Here is a 14,698-nt window from a genome sequence, read left to right as displayed (position 1 = left end):
AGCCAGTCCCAGCAAGACACTTCATGAGACTCTCTTTACCTTCACTAACTACTCAGAAAAGGCTAGAAGTAGCGCTGTGACTCACATAGTAGAGTGCTAGCCTTAACAAAACAAGCTCAGGGACAGCACCCGGGCACTGAGTTCAAGGACAAGGACTGGCATTCCCCTCCGCCCCCCCCCCCAAAAATTTTCATGGTTAAATTTAATCTCTAATCAATACAGAATAATTCTGAGCCAATAAGGGAAAATAAATGTAAACCAAGTTTATTTTGCTTTTTAAGTAGTGTTCTTAAAGCACTACAGCTTGGTAAACAATGTAAATTAGTATAAGTCATCTCAAAAGCCAGAGTTTTATTTTGTTTTTTCTTTTTTTTTAATGAGTTGTTAAAAAGATGCAGCCTATTCTAACAGGATAAATATTTTTAACCATTTCACTTTGAGTTAATGAAGGCTCACAAATGAGCAACACTCCTCATTGAGGAAAACAAAAAGCTGTTGTCGACAAGCGACAGCACACACACACAAAAACAAAAAGAACTCTGTAAAAATAACTAACCATGTTCCCGTATTTTTGAAGTCGCTTTACAATGGGATGATATGCACATGATCTTGCTGCAAACTTGTCGTACAGACTTGTAATACATGTACTCTAGACAGACGATCCAGTCTAAGAGGTGCGAACTTTAGACAATGCAGCACTGTAATCCTTTTATTTGTTTTACTCATTGCTTTTTCTTCTAGACTGAAAATCAGGCTAGAGAAAATACTCCCTAATTAAAACTGGTATTGTTTCCAAGAAAAACTGTGTAATTTTGCATTAGAATTTACAAGTATATGCTCAAATTGAATTTGCCTCCTCCCCCCAGCCCTGCCACAAAATGGGCATGAAGTAAAAGTTTAAAAAATGCCTTAATTTTTTTCCAACTTCATGCAAACTAAAGATGACCAAAACAAAAGCTTAAACAATGGAAGGATATTTCACAGAAAATCTTATACAAAAAACACATAAGAAAAAGGGCCACTAGGTGACATTTTAATTTACAAATTGGCATCATTTTGGTCGACAAATATCCAGATGCTATTTTCTTCTGCAAACACGTGTTGCAGAGAAAAAATACCCAGCATGACTTCAGATTTTAATCACACATTTCTTCTGGAATTTCATGTGGATTAAGTATGCCAGGGACAGACATTTGAAGTTTATGTTTTTCTTCTTGAGCTTGTCGAAGGGCTGTTTCTCTTTCTTCCAAAAACAGATCAGATGTGTCTTCACCTGCAAACTCCTATGAAAATATATAGTTCAAATGTCAAAGGCCTTTGTGGATTAAAAAAATAATTACTAAACCAACTGTCCCTAAACCAGCATTTAAATTATTGCACCAAATTTGGGGTGGGGGAGTTAAGCATGGTGTGATCACACATATTAAACATTCCTCATATCCAACAATATCAAGAAACATGATTCTATCAGACAAGTGGTGAAATGTGAGAGGAACACTGGATATTGTCCAAATTGATTATGTCTAATTATGAAAATAAGACAGATAAACCTGAGAATATTATTTAGGGTGAAACTGATTGGAAGTATAATCCTCTTAAAAGGTATTAAGCCTTGGGCCAGGAGTTTGGCCTAGTGGTTAAAGTGCTTTGCTTAGCATGCACAAAGACCTGGGTCCAATTCCTTGGTACCACATACATACAAAAAAGCTGGGAGTGGTGCTGAGGCTCAAGTGGTAGAGCTCTAGCCTTGAGAAAGTCCAAGTACACTGCTCAGGCTCTGAGCTCAAGCCCAGGGCTGGCAAAAAAAAAAAAAAAAAAAAAAAAAAAAGTTACTGACTTCTATAAGTGGAGGTGTGGCTCATGTGGCAAAGCAACAGCTTTGAGTAAAAAACCCAAGCAAGATCACATGGCCCCGACCTTCAAGCCCCTGCACACACATATAAAAGAGCTATTGAGGAAGCTGAGAGAGGTGGGATCAGGCCTATAATCCTAGATAGGAGGCTGAGATCTGAGGATCACGGTTCAAAGCCAGCCCAGGCACTACAGTCCATGAGACTCTTAAATTAACCACTAGAAAACCAAAAATGGAACTGTGGCTCAAGGGGTAGTAGGGTGGTATCCTTGAGCTGAAAAGCTCAGGGGCACTGTCCAGGCCCAGAGTTCAAGCCCTACGATGGACTCCCCACCCCCCCCCCAAAAAGAGGGGAAATAATATACACATTACCTGATAAATGAATTGCAAACCCTATGTACAATTAAAACCCCAACAATAAAAAAACAACAAAAAAAGTTGAGATCTTATTTCAACCAATAAAATCTGAGTATTGTGTCATGTGCCTGTCATACCAGTTATGTGGAAGGTATAAATTGGATTGTCATTAGGCTGATTCAGGGGAGAACATGACTGAACAATAATAACTAGAGCACAAGGGGTTGGAAACTTGGTTGATGTGGCAGGAGAATCTACACAGCTGAGGTCAACCTGATTGCTCCTCTCTTCTAAATCTTTGAGAGGGGATGTTAAGAGCAACCTCTTAGGATTCTCCCCAAATGTCTGAATGAAACATGACATCAGTAAAAGTAGGGACTTTCACGAGTAGCCCTAATTAAGTCTTTTTTCTTTAGTGGTAGGTCTGGCTTTGAACCAAGATTCTCAGATCTCAGCCTCCTGGATGAGCCACCGTACCAAGCTCTAAATCTTAATTGCCAGTCAGATAAACTCCTGAGACCTCAAGTTCAAGGTAAGTCTGGGCTACAAAGCATCAAATTAGGGACATAATTCTATAGCTGAGTACTCTTGTTCAAAATAATTATCAGAAAATTTAAGCCTGTCAATTTCAATCGTACTACAATTTACAATTAAATAATCTAAACACAATTACATTATTAACAAGTTTCCAGGGAGGGGTGTGCAAGGTCCTGATTTATAATCTAGCAATGCCCAAACAAAGCAAGCAAATAAAAAGCAAAGCACAAATATAAGTCTTCAAAACATCATCCTCTTCATAGCCTCATCCTATTATAGCCTCATCCTATTTTCTTGTTGTAATTTAATTTTACATATTAAGTCTTCATTAATGGGTGTTAAGATACTTTGATCTCTAGCACTCTATTAGTTATTATTTATTTATTTAGCGAGTTCTGGGCTTGAGCACTGTCCTTGGACTTTCTCAAGGCTGGACTTCTACCACTTGAGCCTCAGCACCACTTCTGGCTTTTTCCCCCCCCCTATATATGTGGTACCAAGGAACTGAACCAGGGTCTTTCTGCATGCTAGGCATCACTTTACCACCAGGCTAAACTCCCGGTCCTATTATTATTAGCAAGCACTCTTACCAGTAGGCCAGACTCCCGGCACCACTCTTCATGATTTTTCAATGAACCAATTTATACTGTCAATCAAATAACTAATTTTCTTTTTTTGTGTTTATGTACCAGTTCTCAGGGTCTGAGTACTGTTATGCTTCTTTTTACTCAAACACAGCATGCTCTACCACAGTGCCATTCGTAAGGTTCTCTGAATAGTTTACTGGATATAAGTCTTTTCCTGCCTCTGCTGGCTTCAAATCACAATCTTCAGACCTCAACCTTCTGAGTTATAGGTGTGAACTGCCAGTCATACAGCTCAAATGACTAGTTCTGACTATGGCAAGAAAATAGATACCTTTATTTGTACTAAGAAATCCCTCAGATGTTCCTTGAAAGCAGGAATATCTTGATTTAAGCTGAAAAGCCCAGTCACAAAGAGTTTTACTTGAGCACTGCAAATCAAAACACAAAGATTAATCATCTTTAAAAATTCTACATTGAGTTATTTTAAAAGTTTTTTTTTATTTTAAAAGTTTTAATCCCAGAACACCCAAGTAGTTTCAATACCACCCTCCTTCCCCGGTCCTTGGGCTTTTCCTCAAGGCTAGAGCTCTACCACTTGAACCATAGCACTAGGTCTGGCTTGTTTTCTTCTTTTTTTTTTTTTTTTAGTCAGTCGTGGGTGTCGAACTCTAGGCCTGGATATTGTCCCTGAGCTCCTGAGCTCTTCCAGACAACAGTACTACCCTACCCCATGAGGCATAGTGCCACTTCTGGTTTTCTAGTGATTAACTGGAATAAGAGTCTCAAGGACTTTAGTGCCCAGAATGGCTTTGAACCCCAATCCTTAGATCTCAGCCTCCTGAGTGACTAGGAATACAGACATGAGACACTGCGCCCAGCTATTTCTGACTTTTTCTATGTATGTGGTACTGAGGAATCAAACCCGAGTCTTTTATGAATGCTAGGCAGGCACTAGATCAAATTCCCAGCCCAAGTAGTCATTTTTCAATTTTAAACAATGCATTTAAAGATTATTTACTCTTGTAGATGCGGGAATGCAGATTTAAGAAGATTAGCCACATATTCCTGAATAAACATTTGGTTGTTAACTGGATTTCCAGGATTTAACGGCGTACTTATTTTTCCTTCTTCAACCAAATTAAACATATATGCAAGAATCGACGCATGCATTGTTAAACCTGTTGAGGAGGAGAAGAAAATTAGTAACACCAAGATGCAATTTAAAAATTTAGGACACTTGACATTACAATGGTTTTAAATTCTTACCAGCAGTATGTGAGGTGTCTGTTACAACAGAAAAGATATGCTGAAGAATGTCACAAAAATAAGTCTGATAGAAACTCTGAGCTGCAGCTTCTTCTTGTGCAACATTTTGTAAGAGTGTATAAAGTATCTGTAAGCCTAAAAAAATATATAGGGCGAATATAAATGTATGCTTGTAAAACAGACTTTTCTATTGAATTATTTACACCTATTTTCAATGCTTCCTCAAATAACCTGTTGTTCTAAGACGCTCCTTTATATATATCCCTTGATTAGACATGGGGGGGTGGGAGGAGGAGAGGAATAATCATTTGAGGATATGGAACTTAAGTGATGTCCACCCATATCTTTCTTGGAGTTGGACACATGTCTCAGTTGGTATAGGGATGGCCAGTGGAGAAAAGTGGCAGTAACTGAGTTTGAGTCCTGATCTGGACCATTAAAAAAAACAAAACAACAACAACAAAAAAAACTAGGAGGAGGTTGGGGAAGGGAAATTGGGAAAAAAACATGGGAAGGGGCAACAATGTTCAAGAAGTAATATACCCACTACCTGATGAATGTAACTATAACCCCTTTATACATCACCCAACAACAACAAAAAATTCACAGGCCCTTCTGTTTTGCCTAGGGACCTTTTCAAACACTTGAGTGAATTACTTTTAGACATCTAAATATGTAATTCATACAAACAAAACCAGTACAAGGAAGTGATGGTGTAGCTCAAGTGGTAGAGTGCTAGCCTTGAGATGAAGAGATCAGGGACAATGCCCAGGCCTAAAGTTCAATTCCCACAATGGCCAAAGAAGCAAAAGCAAAAGCAAAAGGGGAAAAAAAAAACAAAAACTAAAGCAAACCATTATAAATGAAATGATATCAATTTACAAGTGTACAACTATTCTTGTGGATACCTATAGTAGTCTCCCCCTTCCTATTATGGAGCCATACGTTTCAAAGCTTCTAGTGAGATCCTAAAACTGAAGATAACAGTGACCCCTATCCATACCATATCTATCTCCATGCATATCTATGATAAAAGTTTATAAGAGGAAGTAATGACTAACAACAGTTGACATAATCAATACTGAATGCTGATTTGATATTGATATCTACCCAAGAAAGTAAAAGACAGGTAACTAAAGAGGGTTTGATTTGGGAGGAATGGGAGAGAGAATGATGAAAGGGACAATACTGACCAAGATGAATTATATTTAATTTGATTTCTTATTATTTTGTCAGTCATGGGGCTTGAACTCTGGGCCTGGGCACTGTCCCTGAGCTCTTCAGCTTGGCTATACCCTCTTGAGCCACAGCTGCACTACTGGTTTTCTGGTTAATTAGAGATAAGACTCTCATGTTTTTTTAGTGTCCTGGCTGGCTTTGAACCATGATCATCAGATCTCAGCATCCTGAGTAGCTAGGATTACAGGCCTGAGCCACCACACTCAGTTTAAGGACAATTTTAGTTAACACATACACACACACACACACACACACACACACACTATAGTACATAAACAGATTAGGCAAAAGGGATGCATTGTAGCTAAAGCAAGCGAGATTTCACCATTATATTCAGAATGCAGAATTTTAAAAGTAACCTTTCTGAGGGTTTTTCATTAAAATATTAGTACCCAGGTTGGTTGGCCCCAAATAACTACAACCCCAGAGTGAACCACTAGATAGACCTACTGCATATTTTTTGAGTAGGCTACCAAATGAAAGTACACCTAATTCTATACATTTACCTGTATCAGCAACATTCCTCATAGTATGTTTGAAGGCCCAGATAATGGAATCCAAAACAAGTTTAAACTGTGCAGGTGGAATAGCTAAGAATGCTGGGAAACAGTGAGAGTTGACAGCCTGAAGTAGTAAAAAAAAGTTTGTTCTGTGTTCAGGATATTCTTCAAAATCCTAAAAATAAATGATAACAAAATATTTAAATGGCTTACTCTGCTAAATGGGAAGGAAGAAAAAGTTTTAGTTCAGTATAAACATTTATAAACAAATCCCACAAATCATTCCAATGGTAAACTCAAAGAAACTTTAAGATGAAATACCATATAAGCCAGGTATTGGTGGCTAATGCCTGTAATCCTAACTACTTAGGAGGCTGAGATCGGAGAATCATGGTTCAAAGCCAGCCCGGGCACGAAGTCCATAAGATAGATTCTTCTCTCTAACTACCACCAGAAAACCAGAAGTGGCGCTGCGACTCAGAGGTAGAGCCCTAGCCTTGAATGAAGAGCTCAGAGACAGTGCCCAAGCCCAGAATTCAAAGCCCCACCACTGAAAAAACAAAAACCCACAAAGAATTACATGTATGTATTACACATGAATGACCAAATAGAAAAAACAAAAAAAGCTAGCTATGGGTGGCTCACACCTGTAATTCTAGGAAGCTGAGACAAGAGCTCAGTTTCAAGGGAGACAAAGCAGACAAATTCAAAGGACTCTTTTCTCCAGTTAAACCCAATTAAAATGGAAATATGGTTCTTTTGATAAAAAACCAAGACTCAACCAAAAGAAAACCCCACAACTGGGGCTGGGAATTTGACCGAGTGGTAGAATGCTTGCCTAGCATGCATGAAGACCCAGGTTCAAATCCTTGGTACCACATACATAGAAAAAGTCAAAGTGGTGCTGTGATTCAAGTAATAGAGTACTAGCCTTGAAAAACCCAAGGACAATACTCGGGCCCTGAGTTCAAGCACCGGGACTGGCAAAAAAAAAAAAAAAAAAAAAAAAAAGTGTACAAGTTATACCCAAAATTTCCCATTATGTAAATCACATACCTTATTTATCATATTCAATGTGCATTCGAAAACAGCATCAAATATCTGAGGTATTTCAGCTGTTATATGTCCCCCTAACTTGTTGACAATAATGGCCATAGTACTAAGCACTTCTGGTTCTCTAGCAGCTGGGACATTTCTCTGGTAATCAATGAGAACTGCATCCAACAGAGGAGGAACAAAATTTTCAGCTACCTGTTTAAAAATAAAATGTTTTTAAGATCTAACCATATTGTAGTAGTGTCAGAAATAACTAGGGCATGCTACACTGCTAAGATTTAGGTTGGTGACCATTTGTAAATGGAAAAACATGGTTTTATAAGGTATGCCTGATTGTTTTTTCTTTTGTGCCCCCCCACCCCACCCCATGGTAAATAGTTTAGTAAGCATAAATAATGATGTCAGTCCTGGAGTGTAACTCTGCTTGCAAGCTCTGCTTGCAGAGCATGGACAAAGATCCTGGTTTGATTCCACAGTACCACATACATAGAAAAGCCAAAAGTGTTGCTCTGACTCAAGCCTTGAAAAAGGTGAAAGACAGTGCATAGGCTCTGAGTTCAAACCCCAGGACCAGTGCAAAAAAAAAAAAAATTCACTACAAGATACACTTAAAAATCATGTCAAAGTGAGTATGTGCCTAGAACCTTCAAGAAGCCACTAAGGGGGAAGCTTGGAGCATAGCCTAGTGATAGAGTGCTTGCCCAGCACGAACAAAGCCTTGGGTTCCATTCCTTGGCACAATATATTCAGAAAAGCCAGAAATCATACTGTGGCTCAAGTGGCAGAGCGCTAGCCTTGAGCAAGAAGTGTCCAAAGACAGTGCCCAGGCCCTGGGTTCAAGCCCTAGGATGGGGAGGGGGGAGGGGGGTAGAGGGAAGCCGTGGAGTTTGACTATCAGATTGGAAAAAATAATAATAAAAAAAGGTGGACCAGGATCAAAGCCTAGTGGTAGGTAGAGTGCTCACTTAGCATGCAGAAAGCTCTGAGTTTAATTCCTCAGTACCACATACTCAGAAAAGGCTGTAGGGGGGGCCGGGAGTTTGGCCTAGTGGTTAAAGTGCTTGCCTAGCATGCATGAAGACCCGGGTTCGATTCCTCGGTACCACATACATAAAAAAAAGCCGGAAGTGGTGCTGAGGCTCAAGTGGTAGAGCTCTAGCCTTGAGAAAGTCCAAGGACAATGGTCAAGCCCTGAGCTCAAGCCCAGGACTGGCAAAAAAAAAAAAAAAAAAAAAAAAGGCTGTAGGTGGCACTGTGACACAAGTGGCAGAGGACAGTGCCCAGGACCTGAGTTCAAGACCCAGGACTGGGGGAAAATAAATAAATAAATGTTTTCTCTTGGCTAGTCCTTGTGAAGCTTAAACTCAGGATCTGGGTGGTGTCCCTGAGCTATTTCTTAGCTCAAGCCATATAATCCACAACTCTACTTATGCCCATCTTCAAGATCTAAGTAGGCAAAACCCAACTCTTAACTCAGATCAACCAGCAAAAAGCTGGAAGTGGAGGTGTGGGTCAAATGGTAGAGTACCTCAACATTCCAGAATTCAAGCACTCATACTGGTATTAGCCAAAAAAAGATACCTTGTGCTCTGATTACCCACCAGAGTGGGTAACAAATATTTTTTGAAATGGAGTATTAGTATTTCAACATGAAGGTAATACAATCGTGTTGAAATCTGCAACTTCATATTCTGTAGACAGCATTATTAAGAAAGAGAAAAAAGTAGATCATTATTTCACTTACCATCTGTGGATCATTGGATCGACTCACCCAACCAGATATTAACTTTAATGTTTCCCTTTTTACAGTTCGCATACTTCTTATCAATGGTTGCTTTGTCACCATTTCACCTGAAACAATTGAGTAGAATCTAGCTTAATCATAAATATAAAACTATTGTTCTTAGGCATACTGAAGAATAACTAGTTTTTTATAGAATTTATCAGAAAAAATAAGTTTAGATTAATGGATGAGAGGCTAAGCATAGATGAATCACACAGATTCTATTTATCATAGGTAATCACTCTATTAAGAGTTGAGTTTTACTCCTTTCTTCCCATTCCAAAATTAATCTTTAAAGAAAATAAAACTGCAGTTGTTTCAAGGTTGACTTGATCTGGCACTTGGTAAACACAGTTTGCTTTAAATGTTTAAGAGCAGTGAAATTATGACAGTGAGGACAGAAAAGGTGGTATATAGAATTCTATCATTTTCAAAGAATTCAGAGTCACCTACCATTAGCTTGGATAGCTGCAGAAATATTTTCACTGAGGCACTTATATACATTAAGCATATCTAAATAAATTCTTCCAAGCTGAATTACAAAGGGATGTCCAACAGCTTTGCAAGCTCTCACATTTGTTTTTAATATGCTACCAAGTTGCTTGACTGTTTCTGGATCTTTCAGTATGTCCACATTCTGCGGGAGAAAAAAAAAATCCCATGTATTCCAAGAGAATTAGCCATGTAATTATTAACATAAAAGCAATGCCTCGTTTACCCTAAATCACTATCTTACTTTGAATCTTAAATGATAAAACAAGTACCAAATCCACCTTTGGGGTTGGACTGTAACTCATTAGAGCATGAGCTTTGCAAGTACAGATCCCAACATAAATATAACTAAATGATGTATGTTAAGAATAGAATGATTTACTATCATTTTAAGATCAAAATAGACAACAAAAGCACCAATGTTTTAATTACGCAATCACATATAAAAGCACACATGAGGTTGCCTAGTTGGCCTAGTGTTCACCTAGCACACACAAAAAGTCAAATGGTGCTATGACTCAAGTGGCAGAGCACTAGCCTTGAGCAAAAAGTTCAAGAGCATTATCCAGGCCCTCAATTCAAGGCCTGTGGGAGGGTGGGGCGGGGTGGGGAAGGGGACCAACCTGGGTTCAGTTCCTCAATACCACATAACAGACCAAGCCAGAAGTGGTGCTGTGCCTCAAGTAGAGTGCAAACCTTGAGCAGCAGCAGCTCAGGGCCAATGCCCAGTTATTATGTAAAGAAAAAAAAAAAAGGTGGTGGGGGGGGGTAGGGGGTAATAGGTACCAAGACATGTGAAAGGGTATCAATGTATGTGAATTAATGCACCTTCTATCTGGCAAATATCATGTAACCCTTTTACTAATTACAAAATTAAAGAAAAAAAAAGGGGGTGGCGGTGGATCTAGTGGCTCTAGTGGCTCATGCCTATAACTGTTGCTATTCAAGAGCCTGAGATCTGGGATCGTGGTTCAAAGCCAGCCACGCACCATGACATGAAAATCTGTGAGACTCATCTCCAATTAACCACCAGAAAATTGAATGTGTTGCTGTGGCACAAGAAGTACAGCAGTAGCCTTGAGCTGAAGAGCTCAGGGACAACACCAAGGTTCCAGAGTTCAAGTCCCACGACTGACAGAGGGGGAAAAAAAAAAACAACCCCCCCCAAAACAACAACAAATAATTCCAAGGGGGTTAGGAAGGTGAAGCATGCTCAAGAACATAGTGCACACATAGCAAGAACAAAACTGGTGGCTCACACCTGTAATCCTTGCTACTGAGACTGAGATCTGTAGATTGTGGTGAGACATTTAACTTCAATTAACCATCAGAAAACCAGAAGTGGCATTGTGACTCCAAGAGAATAAAGAGCTCAGGGACAGCACTCTTACCCACAATTTAAGACCTGACCAACCAAAACTAAAACCAGGGGCCGTGAGCGTTGCCTAGTTATAGAGTGCTGGTCTAGCATGCACGAGGTCCTGGGTTCAGTACCACATATACAGAAATATCTGTATGTGGTGCTGTGGTTCAAGTGGTAGAATGCTAGCCTTGTAGAAAGCCCAAGGACAGTGACAATGCTCAAGCCCAGAGTTAAAGCCCCAGGACTTCCAAAACAAACAACAACAAAAATCCGTTCAAAATCCAGGACCTTAAAAGTACTTTGAAGCTCAAAAAGTCCTAATTAACACATACAAACTCAAAATATTAAAATCATTACTACTATTCAACCGCTTTAGAAATTAAACAAAACAAAAAACAGTAATAAAACTTACTTTGGTTGCCTGCTGGATTATACTATCCCACACTTGATTCGGGAGTAGCATGTATTTTTCAATCAAATGCTCTTGGACTGTTTGGTCTGTCTGTGCGCCAATCATGTATCCCACAGCTTCATAAAATGTATGAACCTATTTTTAAAAGATATGCATTTTAACTTTCACATACATATACATCTTAAAACACTAAAACTGATGCACGCTATGAGCCTATTAAACATATGTAAGTTGTTGGCTCTGGATTATCAAGAGTTCTCACTGCTAGTATACGTATCACATACCTGCTGAGGCTGAAGATCACAAATTATAGTGTTAATGTTGTTTAAAATCTCATCAATAAACGGCATCACTTCTCCAACCTGAACCTGAACGAAATGCCTGCGGCATTTTTGAGCTATTTTGATGAAAGTATCACAAGCCATGTCCTGGACTCCATCATGGGTCTCTAACAAAACAAAAAATTATGTATTTTGCTCTATAGAATTTAATGAAAGTAAAAAATAAATAAAAAGAAATTTACCATGCATGAATTCAAACAGCTTGTTAACTACTGTCTTCAAAAACTTCCAGTGAGCTCTTAAAAATCTTGGATATTGACCTACTATGTACATGATATTTGATGCAATAATTGCTTTATTATCTTTGCCTCTTTTCTGTTCACATAATCCTAACAGATCCTGTAAAAGGAAACAAATTTAAGCTTTGGATCATTAAAAAAAAAATTTACCTAAAGATAGTTCATATGTATTTGTCACATACCTTTATAACAGTAACAAGAAACCGTTTTTCATCCTCTTCATGCATTGCTCCACTAATGGAGCCTATTGCCCAACATAACGTATTCAAATTCTTCCAAGACCACTCTGTACCATTCACCTGATTGTGAAGTTTCTCAGTCATTATTCTTTCTGTATCTACATAATCCAGATGAGTAAGGTAAACTAAAAAAAAAGGAAAGGTCCCAAATATTACCAAGAACAAAAGTGAGTCAAAAACTTTTTAACAGAAGGTAACAGTGTATTAATAAACATTGCTACTATAAGAAAAATATATCACTTTTCCTAAAAATATTTCCATTTATACGCAGAAATGTGAAGGTTAAATTAACTAACTTACCTAATGTCTCTCTCATATTCTTATACAAATTTATGGAATCTGTATCTTTCATGAATTCTCTCACTACTTCTCCCTGATCGTTTTCTACAACCAGTACTTCTTCTGGTTTAGCCATTCGACTAACCATCAATAAACGAACCTATTCACAAATAAATCAAGGAAAATTTGTTAGAAGACACTTAAGGCATACACTTATACAATTACCATACTAAATTAAAACCATTATCACAAGAATAAACCATTAAAAAAATTGTCTGGGGGGTGGGCTGGCAGTTTGGCCTAGAGGTAGAGTGCTTGCCTAGCATACATAAAGAGCTGGGTTCGATTCCTCGGTACCACATACATAGAAAAGCTGGAGGTGGTGCTGTGGTACTCAGCTCAGGCCCTGAGTTCAGGCCCCAGGACTGGCCAAAAAAAAAAAAAAAAAAAAGTCTGTGTACTGATGTTTCAACTCCCAGACTCATGCTCTTGGCTTACATTTTTCATTCAAGACTAGTATTCTACTCTGTGTGGCACACCTCTACTTCTGGCCATTTGATTTGTTGTGCCGCTTCACTTCTGGATTTTCTTTTGTTAATTGGTGTTAAGAGTCAGATGGACTTGCCTGATTTGGCTGGCTTTCAAAGCCATTCTCAAATTAGCTTCCTGACTAGCTAGAATTATAAGTGTAAACCTATGGCAATTGCTAGCCAGATTGTCTTCAAACCTCAATCCTGAGATCTCAGCATCTTAAGTATCTAAGAATATAAGCACTGCCACCCTGCTATACTATCAAAAAACATTGAAATGTAACTTTGTAGCCCTGATTTTGTTTGTTTTGTTTTGGTGGCAGTCCTGGGGCATGAACTCAGATCCTGAGCACTGTCCTTGGGTTTTCTCAGAGCTAGGGGTCTACCACTTCTGTTTTTTGTTTTTGCCAGTGCTAGGCTTGGATTCGGGGCCTGAGCACTGTCCTTGGGTTCTTTTTCTTAAAGCTACCACTTGAGCCTCAGCACCATTTCTGGCTTTTCTCTATGTATGTGGTACCGAGGAATCGATTCCGGGTCTTCATGCATGCTAGGCAAGCACTCACTTTACCACTAGGCTAAACTACAAGCCCAATCCTGATTTGTTTTTAAATCTTATTACAGATTATTTCTTTGTCTTGTTCTCAAACTGATTCAGTAGGGTGGCTGAGAGTCAATAGGATAATGATGCTGGGATAGGGATCATACCTTTTAAAACTACTGTACATATTCAACATTTGTTAAGAAAGTTGTCTGACTCTCCTACTGTAGTTTATTAGTTCAAAGAACATTAGTGAAAGCACTTTCATTTAGCTGAAAATTAAAGTAAGCAACAGGAACAATCAGACACTTTCCTATTCTTACCTTTGATAATACGGGCAAATACAGCTGCCTCCTGGGAGGAACATCAAAATGCTGACTTCCAGACAGTAATGGAGAAGCAGATGTAGAAAATGGACTCTCTCTATAGAGTTCAGCTGCCAGGTGGTTCCAGTATTCAAGACAAATCTTAAAGATTTCAGTTTCTTCCACTTCAGATACCAACAACATATAATGAAGGGCCTACATGTACAATCAATGACATTAAATAATTATTAACACTAACCAATTTCAAGCTGCCTCTTGCCACATTATTCTTGTTTTGGTTTTGAGATAGGGTGTTAAAATATGTAGCTCAAGACGATTTCAAATTAGCTACCTTCCTGCTACTTTACTAGGAACACACATGTGCACTACTAGGCCCACCTTGCTTTCTGATACATGGCAGGCATGAACCAACCATTTAATACATATTTTTAACATATTTTTAAAAAAAGGGTAAAATAACCCAAATGTCTACGAAATAAATGAACAACCAAAATCTGTACGTTCACCCACTGGAATATTCAACTGCGTAAGGAGACAAGTTACAGCAGTTATCTTGAAAACATGTTAATTTCAAGAAGCAACAGATAAAAGTAATATATGTGTTCTAATTTATATGACATGTAACCAGTAAATAGGGATAGAATAAATGTAGGTCTTGTTGGAACTTAAGACCAGAATGAGACAATTTCACAGGCATAATGTTTTCCTGAGGAAAATTCTTTGGAACTAGGTTCCACTAATAGAACATTGCTAAATATATAT

The 14,698-nt window shown here is 38.5% G+C and overlaps 1 protein-coding gene across 1 annotated transcript in view; it reads right to left on the bottom strand.

Moving 5' to 3' along the window:
- Window positions 1-242: 242 nt before the first annotated feature.
- Xpo1 (exportin 1) overlaps window positions 243-14,698 on the bottom strand; it is a 51,805-nt gene continuing 37,349 nt past the window's right edge. The window contains exons 12-25 of the mRNA XM_090336849.1: window positions 13,934-14,131; window positions 12,564-12,702; window positions 12,207-12,388; window positions 11,968-12,124; window positions 11,729-11,892; window positions 11,445-11,579; window positions 9,631-9,814; window positions 9,139-9,245; window positions 7,395-7,589; window positions 6,345-6,513; window positions 4,600-4,734; window positions 4,352-4,511; window positions 3,665-3,761; window positions 243-1,283 (exon numbers count right to left, since the gene is read on the bottom strand). Of these exons, the coding sequence (XP_090192975.1) occupies window positions 1,137-1,283; window positions 3,665-3,761; window positions 4,352-4,511; window positions 4,600-4,734; window positions 6,345-6,513; window positions 7,395-7,589; window positions 9,139-9,245; window positions 9,631-9,814; window positions 11,445-11,579; window positions 11,729-11,892; window positions 11,968-12,124; window positions 12,207-12,388; window positions 12,564-12,702; window positions 13,934-14,131 (2,169 nt within the window). The 3' untranslated portion in view covers window positions 243-1,136. The remainder of the gene's footprint in view (window positions 1,284-3,664; window positions 3,762-4,351; window positions 4,512-4,599; window positions 4,735-6,344; window positions 6,514-7,394; window positions 7,590-9,138; window positions 9,246-9,630; window positions 9,815-11,444; window positions 11,580-11,728; window positions 11,893-11,967; window positions 12,125-12,206; window positions 12,389-12,563; window positions 12,703-13,933; window positions 14,132-14,698) is intronic.

Source organism: Megascapheus bottae, chromosome 7 (assembly GCF_031878675.1).
Source record: "Megascapheus bottae isolate mThoBot1 chromosome 7, mThoBot2.hap1, whole genome shotgun sequence".
In the NCBI taxonomy this organism is placed as follows: domain Eukaryota; kingdom Metazoa; phylum Chordata; class Mammalia; order Rodentia; family Geomyidae; genus Megascapheus; species Megascapheus bottae.
The sequence above is the reverse complement of the archived record's forward strand: the minus strand, read 5'-3'. Positions and strand labels throughout refer to the sequence as shown.